This window comes from Grus americana, chromosome 8, assembly GCF_028858705.1.
Source record: "Grus americana isolate bGruAme1 chromosome 8, bGruAme1.mat, whole genome shotgun sequence".
NCBI classification, from domain to species: domain Eukaryota; kingdom Metazoa; phylum Chordata; class Aves; order Gruiformes; family Gruidae; genus Grus; species Grus americana.
In genome coordinates this window covers 16623782-16641567 of record NC_072859.1, presented here as the reverse complement: position 1 = coordinate 16641567, position 17786 = coordinate 16623782, and the positions used below count along the sequence as shown (strand labels likewise).

At 41.3% G+C, this 17786-nt stretch overlaps 1 protein-coding gene across 2 annotated transcripts; it reads left to right on the top strand.

Annotated features, from left to right (window-relative positions):
- Positions 1-4245: 4245 nt before the first annotated feature.
- On the top strand, positions 4246-12480 carry RWDD3 (RWD domain containing 3). Of its 2 annotated transcripts, XM_054834042.1 has the most exons (4): positions 4246-4396; positions 10167-10651; positions 11371-11486; positions 11585-12480. In XM_054834042.1, exons 1-4 carry the CDS (start codon positions 4312-4314, stop codon positions 11697-11699), a joined length of 801 nt encoding a protein of 266 aa, XP_054690017.1. In that variant the 5' UTR covers positions 4246-4311; the 3' UTR covers positions 11700-12480. The 2 variants fall into 2 exon arrangements, with proteins under 2 accessions (XP_054690017.1, XP_054690018.1); XM_054834043.1 differs by lacking the exon at positions 11585-12480 and having other exon boundaries at positions 10167-10700.
- The last annotated feature ends 5306 nt before the right edge of the window (positions 12481-17786 follow it).

Sequence of the window (17786 nt, the reverse complement as noted above, 5' to 3'; positions counted from 1 at the left end):
CTGGCTATGTTGAGTCATCCTACGATATTTTGGCCTTGCTTTATAGTAGCAGGCGCTTTGGAAAGGGGGGCTGTAGGTCTTCTGCCACCCGTTACTATTTTTTTTTTTAATTTCCTTTTTTCTTCTCCTCCTGCTCTAGAAACAACTTTGCTCCTCCCTTTCAATATTATGCCAATGGTTTTAGCTCAAATCTCTTTAAGATTTTTTTCAGCTAATCCCTAGAATTTCTGCCCTACTTTGCTATAGAAGAGAGAGGTGGTATTGCTGGTAAAAGGTGTTTGTGTCCGTTATTGATTATTGCTATATTTTACTGCCAAAGCAAAGTGTTCTGGATTACCATTTCTGAATTACCATGTGAAAGAAGTATGCTAGTTTAGTGTGAAGAGGGACAACAATGCCGTCTAATGTTTACACAATGTGTTTACTATCCAGACTTTAATGTGCTCTGTAAGTCACTAAATTATTTAAAGTCTAAAATATGGCGATGAATATTGTCCTTCCTCCAAAAGGCCCAAGAGTGGCAAAGGATCTCTTAGTGCTCTGAAAATGATCACCTTACACACTCCTGTTTTGTTCATTCAACTCTTGTGTCAAAATGTGGGGCAATACTAGCTAATGTGCCGAAGTTCCAAAGATGGAGGCACGGATCCAAAAGTTGCTGTAGCTCAGCAGCTAAACATGAAGGGAACTGGTAAACTAAGGAGCACTGCGTAATTCTTTGACTCTTACTAATGTTGTGGTTTTTATAGGGGGTAGAAACACCCCTTTTGAAACCTCCACTCCTTTACTTGTTAAAGAGATCTGTCCCCAACATTTACTAAATTAAATGACACTTTAATCCTTTGTGTCCCTTTGCTTACACCTGGAGGAAAATCCATGTAGTAAGGTGCCATAAGCAGATGTACTTGATGTGGGAGATGAACTTACATGGAGGATAGAATGTACTACTCATAATGCTAGCTGTGCTATGTTTTCAGTATCACACAAGTATCTTTACATATCTGCTTTTTAAAAATACACAGCATTACTGTGCATTTAAAAATAACAGCATGACTAGTTTTCAACAATTTTTTGGTAGGCAACTTCATGCATTTTTACTCTCACTGGAAGAAAATTCTTCTATTGTTCTATTCTTATTTTGTACAAGGTAAACTGCAGGCAAAGATCTATATGCAGTGAATCGAGTAAGTATTGATTCTTTTGGCAATGTTAGTGGGAACCTATGGTCATACCAGATATGCCATTTTGTAAAAAGCATCCTTTTTAGTTTGTACTAGATGATTAATCACTTTTATGTGCATCTCTGTCAAGAAAAAATGGCTTGTCAAACTCTTAGAGAAAGAATCTTCAATTCTTTTATGAACATGACAATTGCATCTATTTGGTCTTACTACTTTTACATCAAATTGCATAGAAGCTTGTGGGCAGGGTACTAGTCTTGACCTCAAAACTAAACCTGTGGCCTTGAGCATGTGTGAAAGGATGCGTTACTTACCACGGGAATCAGTGGGAATAGTCCCACTGATGGCAACGGGGGGCTACTCACAATACATCTCTGTGTATTTATGACTGGAGTCTGAACAAATCCAATTTTCAAAGGATAATGGAAATTTATTGGAAGTATTGGGATTGTTATTAGGCCCCATTAAAAAAATATAAAAGAATAGATAGTTTCTTTTGCTGATGTTCAGTTTGGACCATGGCGGCTCCTATAAAATAGAAACCATCACATTTGTTTTCAACATTTTTGAATTATGGCAAAAACCCCAAACCGTTAAAGACTGAGTCATGATTTTTGTTTTCCAATGTCAGTTTTGTGGTAACTACAGAAAGTTTTAGCTATTTTTCTAACATGCTGCTGCTTTTGCCTCCAGCTTCTGAAGACTGTGACCCCATAAACCTCCTGTCTATAGAGATAGCTAATGCTTTAATTGATCATTAGTAGACTTTCAAAATGAGTTTCCATCTGCCAAAAGATTAAGTGTCTTAGGGAATTGACTTAGAGCAGTTTGATGCGTTGAGGATAAATGCAAGTGCCTTTAAAAAGCACTGCTAGACCACAGATCCTTGAAAAACTTCCTTCTAAAATACTTAAAAGGAAAAGTAATAGAAATGATTTTTCCTCTGATTTTTTTTCTCAAATTAGAGGTTTTTTTAAATATATCACTGAGAATTCATTAGCTCATTTTCAAAAACCAAAGAGCAAAACCTCATGTAAATGTTAAACTTAGAACAAACCATGCAAATTTTGGCACGTTTAATTTGCAACGTAATTTTTTTGTTAAATGTATTTATTCTGACTTTAAAAAAACATGTGCTTTGGGCCAAGAAAAATGATGAAAACTTTTCTACTAGCTGTACTTGACAAAACTGAGGAAAAACATCGCCATGTTTTACCACAATTTTTCACAATTACAGAGATTGCTTCTCCTCCTTCTGTTTTCTTTAAACTTTTGCCTTTTAGCTCATTTGGAGTGATTTTTACAGGTTTTCACTTTGCTTTCTCTCTGTTATTTTTGTACAAGCCACTTTTGGGAAAACTTCTACCGTTGTGATAACACTTACAGTTGTTACTACAGAAGTAATGGCTTCTTTCTTAGGTACCTGAAAAATCAGTGCTATTTAACTCAGTTAAGAACAGTTCTAGCCAGTAAGGATACAGTTCGAGCTGCATCAGAGCTGTCAGCGTTGTTGTAGCAGAAAATAGAGGAACTGCAGCTGTCCTGCAGCAGTGCCAAAAGATGGATGTGACTTGTGTTGCATAGGTTAGCCATCACACTTCACTGTCATTACGGGTTCCTTGTTAGTCTTTGTTTTGTGACCCTAAAATGGGCAACTGCAGTGATTTTTAGACTTTAATGCCTTCTAGAGTACATGCTTTTAGGACCGCTTACAGTTGCGGTAGCTGGGACAGGAGGTTGGCATGGAAATGACGGTAAAAAGATGTAGACGGATGTTCGAAATTGACATTTTTTCCCAAATGTCTGTGTAGTGCTCCTCTCTTATTTGCCACTCAGGTTAGGAAAAAACAGGTCTACGTGCACGGTTTTATATATAATCACTAGTGGTTGTCGATGCAGCACCTAATTGATTCGGGCCATAATTATAGCGAGTGGAAAGCAACGGATACTACTTTTGCAAATAACACTAGGAAGATTAATCTTACCTATGTATGAAAGGTTGCATTCTGTTTGCCTTGTGAGGCAAAGGGGAAAATACTGGTATCGTCAGTGGCGTATCGATTTATGCCAGGATGCCGGAGCTAGTTTAATATAGGCTGACTATAAAAAGCAAGATTTTTTTAAACTTTTATTTGCCACATGTTGATGGGAAAGCATTCATTTACAGAAATGAATATGGCTAATATTATTCTATCAAACACTGTAATGTTTGAAGAAATAATATAAAAAAAGGGAAAATAAGATCTTGACTTCAAATTTAATAATAATGGAATATGAAGGCCAGATTGTAACTGTAGAAGTTCATTTCAAATTTAAATATTTAGCATTTTCACTAGTCTGTGAATACAAGAAAATTTATTACATTAAGATGGAATTTAGATCTTTGACATGAAGCTGATATTTTCATAGTGTGAAAAATATCAAGCTGACATTATACTGTCTCATTTGATGACTTCCAAATGTCAGAGTGCAGTAACTTATTCATAGGGACCTCAGTGTCTTGTGATAGTGTCAATTTAAAAGACATTTACATCGACTTTTTTTATTTAAACATGTAAAATGGAATATGCAAAGTGGATGAGGAGAAGGGGGAAAGACCAGGGGCGAGAAAGTTCTTCATAATAGAATGAGGCACTTCTAAAGCTAATTTCCACCAAAGCCTTCTGACAGCTGCTACCTGGCAGTACTTCTGACAGCTCCCGTCGTCTTTCCCTCCACATTCCTCCCCTCATTCCCAGCTCAGCACTCTCACGGTTCTCGTTATTCCTTTCTCTGGGTCAGAGACCGTCACGGCAAAGCTGCGCACCTAGGAACAGGGACAGCACGGGCCGCGCCGACCGCTGCGGAGGGCGGCCATTTTGTTCGGCGCCGAGAGAAGAGAGGCTCTAGTCACCGCCTCCGGTGCTGCTGCCGCCCGTTGCCGCTCGCTGCCTCGGAGGCTTGCTCGTCAACGCGCCTGCCTGAACCGAGGGCCAGCCCCGGGGCAAGCCGCCGCAGGGCTGGAAGGGCCCCGTCGGCAGCAGTACCCTCCCTGAGGCGCAGGCCTGGGCGGCGGTGGCGCCCCCTGCCGGCGGCGGAGTCCCGCCGCCGGCAGGGGGCGCCGCCACCACCTCGGCCCTCAGCCGCGGCCATGTCGGAGCTGGCGCTGGAGGAGCTCTCGGCTCTCGCCGCCATCTACTGCGAGCCGGACGCCTGCGAGGTGCTGGCGGTCTCAGGTGAAATCGACCGCGCTCCTTTGCCCAGAGCCGCGGGTCGCCCCCTTCAGCAGGGTCTCGTCGCCTTGCACAACCGAGACCCGGCGCCGCCTCAGCCGGGGATCCACCGGCTACACGGCCCTGCCCCGCCCCGGCCCACAGAGGAGGGGCTCCGGGGCCGGTCCCGGGGGGCTTTGCCCAGCGGGCAGCACCACCTTAATCGCTTGCTATCACGCCAAAGATGGGTGCCTTCGCGTAGCCTTTGCTGCTGGCCTCTTTGTAGGGGACAAATCTTAGTGGGTCCTACTCGTTTGTAATTAGCTACCTTCTTAATTGCAGCAGTTTGCGGTGCGTGCGGAAACTTGCAGTAGGTGAAGAGCAGCAGTGGGAATGGGCTGTTTGCTGTTTAGGTAAATAAGCAGTTGCATCTCACACGTAACAGGTATTTATCCTGTAATATTTAATAGGGGTGCAGCTGTTGCTATGCATGAGAAGCCTTGGGTCGTCTCTGTCTTTCTAGGGGTAAGCTGGTGATCTGGGCATTATGATGTGCCGAATGTGCTCTGGCTTCAGCAATATGCGTGTGCCTGTAGGTTTTACAGGGTACTAAGGCTAATCTTTCATGTTTGCTGTAAGTAGGAAGGTGGGAAGATTTGTAGTGCTTGCTCCCATCAGCTGCTGGATGCCGTAGGCTAGGAACGCAGTAACTGTAGATGCCTTTACTCCGTGTTTTCTGCACCAGCCATGGTGGTCGCTGATCAGAACATAATTTTAAGAGATTACTTTTATCAGTCTGTGCTGTCACAGTGCTGTGAAGATGCCCCTTCAACAAGGGAGAATAAATCTCACTGGTTCCAGTGTACAATAGCAGTTACTCTCAGGCTTCGACAAAGTGTCAGGTGGGATATGCAAGTTGTGCATGTCTTCAGATTCAGAGCATAAGTAAATTTTGCTTAGCACCTACCACAGATGTGACAACTCCCCTATATATTTATTGGAGATATACACACACGCACAGAGAATATGCATATATTGTGTATCACTTTCGGTTCCCTGCTGTCCTGGGAGCTATTGCTGCGAGCTGCCCTGCTCCCCTGCGGAGTGACAGCCAGCAAGCAGCTTCCTGCTGGGTGGACTGCAGTATAATCCTGGAGAATGCTGTTGAAAATGGATCCAGTGGCCTGCCTTCAGGTTTTGTCTGCGTGTGTTGTTAGGCCAAAAGAACTGGGATTGATAAGGAAACACTTTTTTACTGTGCAGGTGACTGAGCACAGGAACAGATTGCCTAGAGAGGTTGTGGAGCCTCCATCCTTGGAGGTACTCAGAAGCCATCTGGACGTTGCCTTGGGCAGCCTGCTGTAGGTGGCCCTGCTTGAGCGGGGAGGTTGGACAAGGTGACCTCCGGAGGTCCCTGCCACCGTCAACTGCTCTGTGAGTCTGTGAAAACAACGTTTTGCTGCTTTGGTGTGATACTACATGGGGCTGCTCTTGAGTGACTCACTTTAACTAAAATGTTACAAAGAAATTAATTGAATAAACCTCAAACTTTTATTTGAAATAGTTGTTGAAATAGATTTGCACAGAACAGCAAGCAATTACTTGAAAAGAGGACTTTGTGTGTAGACAGCCTCAGAGACATTATTGTCTGCATGGAGCAGAATTAACTGGGGTAATCTAGAAGCAGAATTGTTTTGTGTCTAGATCTGTGTGACATGCCTCTTGCGCCAGTGTAGGCAGGTAGTTCTGCCATTTTATTTTTTTGATTGATATTTAGAGGTGTATTTTTAAAATATAATGGATGAAATGTTTTGGCTGAGTTTTATTTTTTTAAAGTAAAAAAGTTCAGAAATGTTATTTCAGGCGTAGTTTGAAAATACGGTATCCAGGCTTAACAGATGTTTATTTTAAAAAATGTGAACATATTTGAACGTTGCATATGTGCGTCTGTTCCTCCAAATCTGTTAGAGAAATATACGCACATCCTTCTCTGTGCTTCGTATACAGAAAAATGATTTTGTGTTTATAAGTTACCAGGACATAAAAGCCTTAGAAACCTTCCTGGAATATAAAGTGCCACGAGTGCACAATGGGAATGGGCTATTATATTTATATTGATGTTATGTGGCCAGGCAGGGCCACCATGTTCATGGTATATTAGGATCATGCATATCTGGTTGATTTCAATCATTTTCTACCAGAATTGAAAAGATTATTTACTACAGTGATTATTGGTAGTTTTCTTCGTTTGGGAATTTACTTCTCTCTTGTTTTGGAGCTACAGAATCCTTTAGTTTGTATACAATTAACTTTTGCTGTATTTGTTAGCTTATGTTTGCTTTATCTCTTCAAACCATATAAATCATCATTGACAAACAGTGCACAGAAGTAACTTCCAGTAAGACTGTTATGTTATGCTATCTCTTATACATTAAGAGTAATTTGCCTGTAGATCCACAGGATCAAAAAGGAGGCCATCAGGGATTTACGGTTTTGAGGAATGTAAGGAAATGCTTTTGCAGGTCTCTTGGTATGCTAAAAACTTTGGCTTTCCGGAATTTAACAATGAAGTATTCAGAATGTAAAATGTGCTTTTATCAAAACCAATGTGTTGATGAATTTAAATAAACTAATTACAGCGTATCTGTCTTACCTTACATATCTATTTACAGAGATTAGCCTTACAGATAGAAATCCATAATTTACTTGTTAATCTGTTCTCTTCTGGTTTGCTCACCAAGCTTGCCATAAAAATATATTTATATATTCTAAGCTTGTACGTTAGTAGGTGCCATTTTCTGAATTTAAAAATAGACTGCATGTGTTGCATAAAATGCCTTTGGGCAGGAGAGGAGGGGGATGTCTGTCTGGTTGACATGGAATATAAGAAAAAATCTGAAGTATGCTAGAGCTAAATATACTGATAAGCATGCAGCTATGGGGGAAAAATGAGTTAAAATGTATTGAGTTTAGTCTTATTAGCACATTAAATGCCAACGGAACGGTCATACCCAAGCTTTTATTTCAGAAATAATCACCATTTTGCTGTGAAGACAACTCAGACCCTGTAGCGTGTGCAAACAAAGGAAATATTTCTTTAGAGCCTTGTTACGCAGGGCGACGATGGTTCACTCTTTGTTCTGCCAGCTGTCTGCAGCACTGGTGCAGAAAATGGACGCTGGAATGTTTAAATAAACTTTAGATGCTGTAGCCCCACAAACGTTTTGAACAGATTCTCCTTTTTAAAAGTAAGCCTGAGGCGGATGTAAATGAGCACGGCTGGGCTTTTCGCGATGGCTCAGGGTGATACACCTTGGGATGCGAGGCTGCGCTGCTTCCTTCGGATTAGTTCATCATCACAGGGAAAGGTGTGAGGTTGTTGCAGGCTTAAGAATATGATCACTGCAGCAGGAGGCCCTTGCCAAAGGGGCAAGGTTGGCCTGTCTGTTTATCCCTCAGTTACTTCTGAGTTGGTGAGATCTGTTATGACAAGGTAGTGAAAAAATCCGAGGAGGATTATCAGAAAGGTAGCATGTTTTTCTGTCATTGTAATTAAGCTGGCAATAGAGTAGTATTCTTCAGCTCATTTATAGGCTGTGCATTTTAAAAATTCTTGGCAACGTAGTTTAAAGTAAAGCAATGCACGCACAGGAATATAACAACGTTAATGCTGTTCAGCCAAATGCAGCTTGCTTTCGGCCGGCTGCCGGCCTGGTGAGGCTGCCCTGTGTAAGGGGCAGCTGGAAGGAGGTGGGTCGGCGGGCACTGTCTGTGTGCGGTGCGATGCTCAGGGGTGTGCGGAGACCCTCCGTGGTGGCCGGGAGGGTGCTGGGTGTCCCAGGAGGTGCAGTGCAGGCTTTGCTTCTTGTGCGTGTAGTTATGTGTACTGAGCCTAGCGTAATGGCAGAGGAGCTGCCCTTGCTGGTGCCCAGTAAGAAACGTTTGTCGGGACAGCAGAAGACAGAGAGTGGAACAGGAAGGCTTGAGGTCCTCCTGTGTAGCTACTGCCTGTGCGTGAGGGCCGCATGCTGCCCGATGGATGCTGTGGACACTGGGGTCTCTTCCAAGGCTGGTGTGTTTCTGAGGAATGAACTTGCCTTAAAAATAGTCTGGAACCTTTCATAGGGTCTTAGAAGACCGGAGAGCAACTCATGTTGGCAGGGAACGAGACTTTGACATGTACTGCTTGTAGGTATGGGCACGGTTGGGTGTAATTTCATTTAATTCACTGGATTTGTGTCCACTACTTTCAGCACTGGATTTTACTCTGTTTAGGTAGCGATGGTTTGTAGATGTTTGGAGACTTCTTTATAGTAATGCTGGAGTTTGATTATTGACTTTGGAGGGTTTGCTTGTTTTATTTTGTGGCTGCTCTGACTTAAGAGAGTTTGTTCTTTGACCCAGGAAGCAGGTTTGGAAACAAGCCCTTGGCTAAGCTCTCTAAAGTACTTCTGTCAGTCCAAGTCACTTTTAGGTTCTTTCACTTATTTAGTAGGGTTCAAATATAAAATCATAGAGAGCACTGAGGTTGGTTAGCAGCATCAGCAGTGCTAATCAAACATAATTCAACTAACTGTCATGTAAAGGAAGGTAAGATAAGGTAGGGGGAGAAGTCACTTCAAAAGAGCTCCTCTGAAACTCAGCTCTGCTCTAATCTGCCTTTCAAATCTGGCTTCTCCTGCCCTCATAGAATGAATCAACCTGACATTTTAGCAAGTTTTTAAAGAAAAGGGGTGAAGTGTTTAGAATGTATCAAAGGGGTGAAGCAGAGAACATCTGAAGAAGATCATCTTTTATCTGATAGCCTCTTTCTTCGCAGCAGAGGAGCAAAAGTAGGTTAGGTCTTTGTCCCCGCTTTTCACTTTTTGAAGTTTTGTGTTGTTTTTCTGTGAAACATGTTTTAGTGAAGAAGGTTTTATTGCAGGAATTACCGTATATAACTTTGATATTCAACATCTTTGATTGTGTGATTTATCAGGAGGATGTAGTCTATCGCCCTTCCTGCTACATACTGTATGTATCCTTTTCACTCGGAAAACAATTCTATTCTAAAGTAGACCAACAATAGGTTTTAAGTAGATATGCAGATATATACACATATATTTATACAAGTATATGCATATATGTATGTATGTGATATCTAGAGTTGTGTGTACAACAGAGATGTTTTCATTATGCCAATCCAACAGTTGTAAATGTAGAGAAGCTTGCAGAGAAGAATTAAGCATATTTTCTCTGAAAGTTGTAGGGGACAAAGAATCTGACTTTTTCCTTTCCAAGTCTCTCTTTAGTGTGGAAATGCTTTTGAATGGTTGTCTTAATACTCAGTACAAGTCTATTTGCCTTGCGCTGGTATTGATGTTAGAAGTCTTACAGATTTCTCCAGGAGCAAAGTTAGGGCAGTGCTGAGTCCATCCAGAAAAGTCTCTATTTTCTGTTGTCCTTGCTGCTGCTATTGAGCTGTAGAAGCTGACTTATGTGTTTCTAAGAGAGGCAATTCTTTATTACTGGCTTGTCTGGACTTTGAAAGAGCCAAAAGGTGTGAATGCTTTTTAGAATGTGTTAATAACTTTCCTTCCGGTATGATATGGAAGTGTTCCATTTCAGGATTCCCTGCAAGTATAGCTTGAGCCATTGGTTGCAACCCCACCCCGCAAAAAAGCCCACACTCGTTATTTTGTATGGAATGGCAGTCATTTGAGTTGAATTGTTAAAGAAAATACCATGACTCAATAATATATATGTATTTCAACTTCAAGCAAACTATTAATGTTTATTTTTTGATACTTTCCAGAGACGCATGGAATCACATTTAGAATTCAAATCAGTGTGAAAGAACTGCTGGATACAGATGTGCTTTTAAAGCTGTTATTTCATTTACCAGTCAATTATCCATCAACTCTACCAGATATTTCTGTTAACTCAGACCAGCTTACAAGGGCCCAATGTATGGACGTGAAAGATAAATTACTTGAACAAGCGAAGATGCATCTTTCTGAACCCATGGTACACGATCTGATTCTTTGGATACAGCAGCACCTTAAATATGTCATTAAGCAATCAGCAACAGTTTGCAATGAAAAAACTACTTTGTCAAAAGGAACAAGTACAGAGGATGGTATCTGGATGCTCCTTTTGCATTTAGATCACATGAGAGCAAAGGCAAAATACATCAAAACCGTGGAAAAATGGGCTTCAGATCTAAGGCTGACTGGAAGACTGATGTTCATGGGCAAGATAATATTGATTCTTCTTCAGGGTGACAAGAGCAACATTAAGGTGCAGGAACAATGAATGTTGACTAGTTCTATCGATTTACCACTGAAATGTATGTGTCTGAATATTTTGTGTGTGTTTTTCTAAGAGAAACAATTTTGGAAGCAGATTAATCATTAGGAGAGTAGGAAGGCCCAACAACTATATTCTGTATTTAAGAAAAAAAAGGTATTCAATGAGAAAGAAGCCAGTGATACCTGTAGACCTGTGACCTGTATTGCTTTGCTTCCCACTGTAATTATACCCCTGTATTCCCTGTGTTTCCTGACTGTAATAATGCCTAGGTTCAGTCTCCTGTATTTCCCAAATGCCCTATAAAACAGAAAATTCGTGATGATAAATTAATAACAGACATATTTCTACCTCACTACAAACTGTCTCTTTTCTTGACTTAGAGCATGTGATGCTCCTAGCGCACGCCTGGGCTTTGGACTTCTTGTCTGTACTTAAGAACTCCCACTGCATTAGGCAGGTTTTTGTGGTGATAGTGGAGGAGAATGTTTTGGCTTTTCAGACTCATGTTCTCTAGATCACTTAAGACTGTGCTTAACTTCAAGCTCATGAATAGAAAGAGTCATGCACTTTTTGGGATGGGCACTTTCAAAGTTTGCTTGCTATGTTCTGAAAAATAATCTGGATGTTTTGTATAGGTTTTTTCATTTTACTAAACTTCAAAGATACTAGATGACATTTAATATTTTGTTCTTTTTTTTGTCATTTAGGAGTACTTGATTCTTCAGAAAACTTCTAAGGTAGATGTGGACTCAAGCGGAAAGAAATGCAAAGAGAAAATGATTAGTGTACTGTGTGAGACAAAAGTACAGTCACAGCATAAAAGGTATAATTTAGTACTGTTGTGGATAGAAAAGTAACAGAATCGATAATTACATTCTGACAAATCTAGCCATATTCATGAGTTTCCCTTTTACAATGTAGGTTTCAGATGTTTGAAGTCAAAGAATATTCAACACTGGATGAGCTACAAAAGGAATTTGAAACTGCAGGACTTACAACTCTTTTCTCCGAGTTTGTGCCTCCTCTCTTAAAATAAAATTAAAAGAAAACACTGGACTCCTCAACCAAAGCAGTAGTTGACTGCAGATACTGATGGAAGATAAAAGGACTAATTTGGCAAACAATGTTAAAGCTTTTCTGAAAAAAATGCCAGAAGTAGCCATCCTCTTGCAAAAAGGGGAAGGCAATTCATACATTAAGAATTAATAATTTTTTGACATTTATGTATTGATACCTTTTTCCAAGGACTGTGGAGCTAATTGTGATAATTGCATGGCAAGCATGGGAGATTGGGAAGAAATCATATTAAAATAATAGTCTTCTAGTTAGACTCTGTTTTGCAATCCCTGCTTTTCAGTGTTTTGGTTTTTATCTCTCATGGTAGTGTTTTTTCATAATGGTCTGCTAGAAAGCAGGATTAATTTGCTTTGAAAGCTTATATGAAGATATTGCTATAAAAAGCATAGCAAACACAGATTTGAATATGTGAGGGCAGCATATACTTAATATCCCTTAGGTGTTCATCTGCTAACTTTTCCTTCTCCATTTATTTGACTATAAATGCTAGACTGTTGATTTAAAGAAAAAGTTCATGTCACTTGGGGCCTGAAAAAACTTAGAAGTGTCTTTTTGAATGTTAGTCTTTATTCTACAATGTATAAAGACACCCAAGTGGAGAATTTAAATTGATTAAAAAGCTAAGGTAGAGCCAATTGTAGTATTTTCTTTGATTGTTTACAGATTCCTTTTTGCACTTTATCTGGTTTTACTCTGTGCATCTTTAGATATCTCGATTTAATTAAACTGTCAGAACAGTATATATACAGACTTCAGTCTTCTGTCTCTCAAGACTTCTGTCAAGTCTTCTGTCATTTTAGAAGCTGGTAAGTTATAACTGCCTATTAAAATTTTCCTACCTTTAGCATTAATTTTTTTGATTGGTCAGTGGTCTTGGCCAGCTTTTAATTTTTTTTTTATCACTACTCTGTGTTTTACTTCAGTATAATGTTATAAATTATATACATCACTTTTACAAATCAAGTTGTGCAAGTTCTGTTTGCCTAGGGAGAAGTGGATACTCGGACCATGAGGTCGTACCTCTTTATGTATACTAGAAAAGCCACTAAAGCAAACTATTAAGATTTTTAGGTTTTGCTATTTGAGGTATCAAATGCATAAAGGGTTGTAGACTATCTGAGAGTTTTTAAAGTTTTTAAGGAGGTTGGTAATTTTTTTAATATGGAGTGTCTCAAATACATATGTTGCATGTTATTTTATGCACCAAGGCGTATTTAATGAGACAGTAGCAAAAGCTCTTTGTAATGAGTCTTTCATGTGTAGCACATAGAGTACTTCAGGCACAGTAGAAAACAGACTGGGTTAAACAGGTTTTACAAAGCTGTTCTATATTATTTTGAAATGTCTTCCTGAGAGAAAGGAAATCTAATTTTCTGTCATTTTAAGTGTATGCAGAGATGAATTTTTACTTTTATAAAGAAGAATAAAACAGAAGTATCTTTAAAATATTAAAATAACATGTATTTAAAATTATAGTTTTCAGAACTGAGCTATTCTCAGTTAAAATATCTATGTTTGAGAAATGGCGTGTCAGTGAAGTATAAAGTCTTGAAAAGATACAGAAGATCTGTCCTTATACTGTGCGATAGATCTGACAAGTGTCAAACCCAGGTGTGTTGGGTTTGCGTGGCAAGGTTTTGGTAGCGGGGGGGCTACAGGGGTGGCTGCTGTGAGAAGCTGCTAGAAGCTTCCCCTGGGCCAATGCCAGCCTAGAGCCAATGCCAGCCGGTTCCAAGATGGACCTGCTGCTGGCCAAGGCCAAGCCAATCAGCGCCTCTGCGATAACGTATTTAAGAAGGGAAAAAACCCGTTAGAGAGACAGCTTTTGCAGCCGGAGAGAGGATTGAGAAGATGTAAGAAACTCTGCAGACACCAAGGTCAGTGCAGAAGGAGGGGGAGGAGGAGCTCCAGGCGCCGGAGCAGAGATCCCCCTGCAGCCCGTGGTGAAGACCATGGTGAAGCAGGCTGTCCCCCTGCAGCCCATGGAGGAAGGATGAGGGGGTGTAGCGATTCCACCTGCAGCCCGTGGAGGACCCCATGCCGGAGCAGGTGGAGGCACCTGAAGGACCTGTGGACCCATGGAGAGAGGAGCCCATACCAGAGCAGGTTTGCTGGCAGGACTTGTGACCCTGTGGGGGACCCCACGCTGGAGCAGTTTGCTCCTGAAGGTCTGCACCCCGTGGGAGAGGCCCACGCTGGAGCAGTTCGTGAAGGACTGTCTCCTGTGGGAGAGACTCACGTTGGAGAAGTTCATGAAGGACTGTCTCCTGTGAGAAGGACTGTCTCCTGTGAGAGGGACTCCATGCTGGAGCAGGGGAACGATGAGAGGAGTCCTCCCGCTAAGGATGAAAAAACGGCAGAAACACCGTGTGATGAACTGACTGTAACCCCCATTCCCCGTCCCCCTGTGCCGCTGAGGGGAGCGGGCAGAGGTTGAAGCCAGGAGTGAAGTTGAGCCTGGGAAGATGGGAGGGGTGGGGGGAGGTGTTTTAAGATTTGATTTTATTTCTCATTCCTCTACTCTGTTTTGCTTAGTAATAAATTAGATGAATTTCCTCTCTCAGTTCAGTTTGTTTTGCTCATGACGATAATTAGTGAGTGATCTCTCCCTGTCCTTATGTCGACCCACAAGCTTTTCGTTATACTTTTTCTCCCTTGTCTAGTGAAGGAGGGGAGTGAGAGAGCGGCTCTGGTGGGCACCTGGCCCCCAGCCAGGGTCAACCCACCACACCAGGAAAAGACCTATGCATATACAGCGTAAGAAAATGTAATCAATATCTCTCCGCAAATCTAAATGTTTTAAGCTTTTGCCAGATGGATTTGATGTCCTCAGCCAGATCTTTATTTTAAAGTGCTCCACCTTTCTGGAAAGAGCAGAGTAAGGTACTTCAGCACAACCTATATCACAAGTCTAGCCAGGGCCTTATCCCACATGCATATAAATCAGTTGTATATGCTTTCTGTTGATTTTGGGAATTGGGTTGAATAGTGTACCTTATCATGTCATCTCAACTTGCATGTGACTGCAAAAATAATTGAGGCATTCAGTTGTTGTGGTCATCTTTCTTGCAAGATTAGATGCAGACTCTCCAACTTTTTCCTCCCTACTATAACAGCTACTGTAATTGGCTGCATAAGAAAAGCCATTTGTAGAGTCAGTGGTTGCCAGATGCACTTGGATATAAACTCATGTATTTTCTTGAATATTATTGCCTGATGCCTTCTTGGTTAAGTATTTGGTTAGAACTAGCATTCTGCAACAGCCAATTAAAAAAAATAACGTTGGAGCGAGTCCAGAGGAGGCCACAAAGATGATCAGAGGGCTGGAGCACCTCTCCTGTGGAGACAGGCTGAGAGAGTTGGACTTGTTCAGCCTGGAGAAGAGAAGGCTCCAAGGAGACCTTAGAGCAGCCTTCCAGTACCTGAAGGGGCCTACAGGAAAGCTGGAGAGGGACTGTTTTCAAGGGCATGGAGTGACTGGACAAGGGGGAATGGCCTGAAGCTGAAGGAAGACAGATTTAGATTAGATCTAAGGAAGAAAATTTTTTATTGTGAGGGTGGTGAGGCACTGGAACAGGTTGCCCAGAGAAGCTGTGGATGCCCCCTCCCTGGAAGTGTTCAAGGCCAGGTTGGATGAGGCTTTGGGCAACCTGGTCCAGTGCAGGGTGTCCCTGCCCGCAGCAGGGGGGTTGGAACTAGATGGTCTTTGAGGTCCCTTCCAACCCAAACCATTTTGTGATTTTATGTTAAAGAGAAAATGACAATTGGTGAAGTTGCAGCTTTCTTCTGATCTGTGCTCATCTTCTTTCCAAATGAAGTTGTTGTAAGCAGCTAGATGATTTCTGTATTTCAGGAGTTGTAAAAAGCAGTTTATACACTGGATTTTTATCATAGTTGGATTTATCATTCACTAACTTACATTGGACAAATCAACAAGTCCAGTGTGGGAAAGGACTGCAGTTTTTTTGCACAGTTTGATGTGCTTCAGGAGAATTACAAATCTGATCAGCTTGATACTGTTCAGACAGCAGAGAACATGAAAACTGATGTCAGTCTGATTCTGTCAAAGCAAATGCTTTTGCCTACCCATCAATCAGTCGCTTACTTTGAAGGGTAGGAGGATATCTTGTGTTCAGACAAGTAAACACTATTTTTAAAGGTTGTTCTTTTGGAAGGATGTTGCAGCTGTCTGTTAACTGATGGTTTGTTTGCATTTATAGTAAAAAGAGAAGGGCAAGCCCGTGAGCCCCTGGGGCACAAAAGTCATGGAAATGTACAGGTCAGGTGCATACTCTGCCCTCCAAGGGAACTGAAGCAGACACAGAAGAACAAAATGCAGTGAAACAAAGTCAAAACTCCTGAGAATCGTTAAAGAATGCATATCGGTATCTGAAAAGTTAGTGAGGTGTATATAGCTATCAGAATCAGACAATTCAATTGCAAGGAAAAAGAAATCCACAAGGAAAAAACGGTTTAACAAACAAGAAGCTAGCTTTCTTGTGGATACTGTATTATAAATAGTTCTGTGAACAGTGTGGTTAGTAAAGCCTCATTTCCTGTGGACTTCCTTGTTTCTAAACACTTGTGCACATGAAGCCTTTCTTGCAGAAGAGACATCCAATATGATGCTCTCCCAGGTGGGTTCCCCAAATGCCTGATACTGATTGTGCTCTCTGCATAAATCATTAAAGTATCGATAGCATTTTTCTTCTCTGCTACCTGTTTTTGTCGAAGTTGTAGGAACTTGGTTTCTTTCAGGCTGTTAACCTCTCCTTTTAATTGAAATGAGTTGAATTCAAAAGTTCTAGAAGAACTTTATAGTATAAATATATGTGCTTCCGTATGGACAGCACAGCCGCATAATCGTAGTTTCCTTTGAAAATCAAACTAAAATGAAAGCTGTTGTAATAGGACTGAGTACTTCAAGAATCAAGTTTTTAGGACAAAACGGATGTTTGGCCTTTTTCAATCCCTTGGGTTATTAAGCGCAGTGAAAACAAAAAAGTGGGTTAAGAAAGAAAGATACATAGAAATAGGAGCAAACCCCCAAACCTGATGTCAGCCCTGTTTGCTGGTTGTTTTTGCATGAATACATCGCATCCAAAGCATCCATTCTGATCCGGCAGAGACGTGCTCGATGCGCGGAAGGCTCTGCGAAGCCACAGTTGAATGAATGCCTTGGGTGGGTGTCCGCCAGTCTCTAGAGGAGATGGGACTGGCTGTGTCGGGCAGGTTCGTTGGCGAATGGCACGTATTCACTTTTTCTGCTCCCTTCGTATGATTCACGAGTGTCGTATGTCTGTGTTTTCTGTGGTACGAGAAGGAGGATGGTCTGGTCATCTGAGGAGCTCTTCTCTCTCATCGCCCCTTGTGCAGCAAGTGTAAATGGAAGTAACCAAAAGGGCAACATCAGATCCAGGTAATTTTTACTATTATGCGTAACATCAGGTCAGGCTGCATATATATGCTACTACTACGGCAGCGTAGGGATGTCTGTGGAAACAAGGGCATTGGACTGCTAACAGATTAAATTACTCCGTTCTGCAGGAAATCAATCTTTCTACAGTTTCGTTTTTTAGAATGGTTACTGCCATTGTGACCGAGGTCTGTAGATAAAACCATCTCTGTCTTGGTAGAGGGAGGAGCAGGAATAAAATTCCCTTCTTTTCTGTATTAACCTTTCAAGGCATTATTTATAGCATCAATATGTACTATTTAAGAGTTTTTATTATCGTCTCTTGGAAAGAAACCTTTATGAGTAGCACATACTGTGAAGCAGCCTACCATTCAGGAGAATGTAGTAATGCAAAGTTCCAGAGGAGTGAAATGCTTTTAATGGGGCACATCATCAGTATTGGGAATTCACCAGCTTTTTCCACTTAGTCTCATTAAGATTATAATTTGTGCACCCCATCCCCCTCTTTGTGTTTTGCTGCTCCAGGGAGGATGAGACACTGTAAGACCTCGTAGATGAAAATCCTTGATGTAATCAATTAAAAAAAATTGAAAGGAGATGTGATCATTTTGTGAATAAGGGTAAATTTTG

Excerpts from the sequence above, each read along its gene's own strand:
- RWDD3 (XM_054834042.1), top strand. The coding sequence starts at position 4,312 with ATGTCGGAGCTGGCGCTGGAGGAGCTCTCGGCTCTCGCCGCCATCTAC. Across the intron at positions 4,397-10,166 it reads CGAGGTGCTGGCGGTCTCAG|AGACGCATGGAATCACATTT; the intron begins GTGAAATCGACC and ends GATACTTTCCAG. Across the intron at positions 10,652-11,370 it reads GTGACAAGAGCAACATTAAG|GAGTACTTGATTCTTCAGAA; the intron begins GTGCAGGAACAA and ends TTTGTCATTTAG.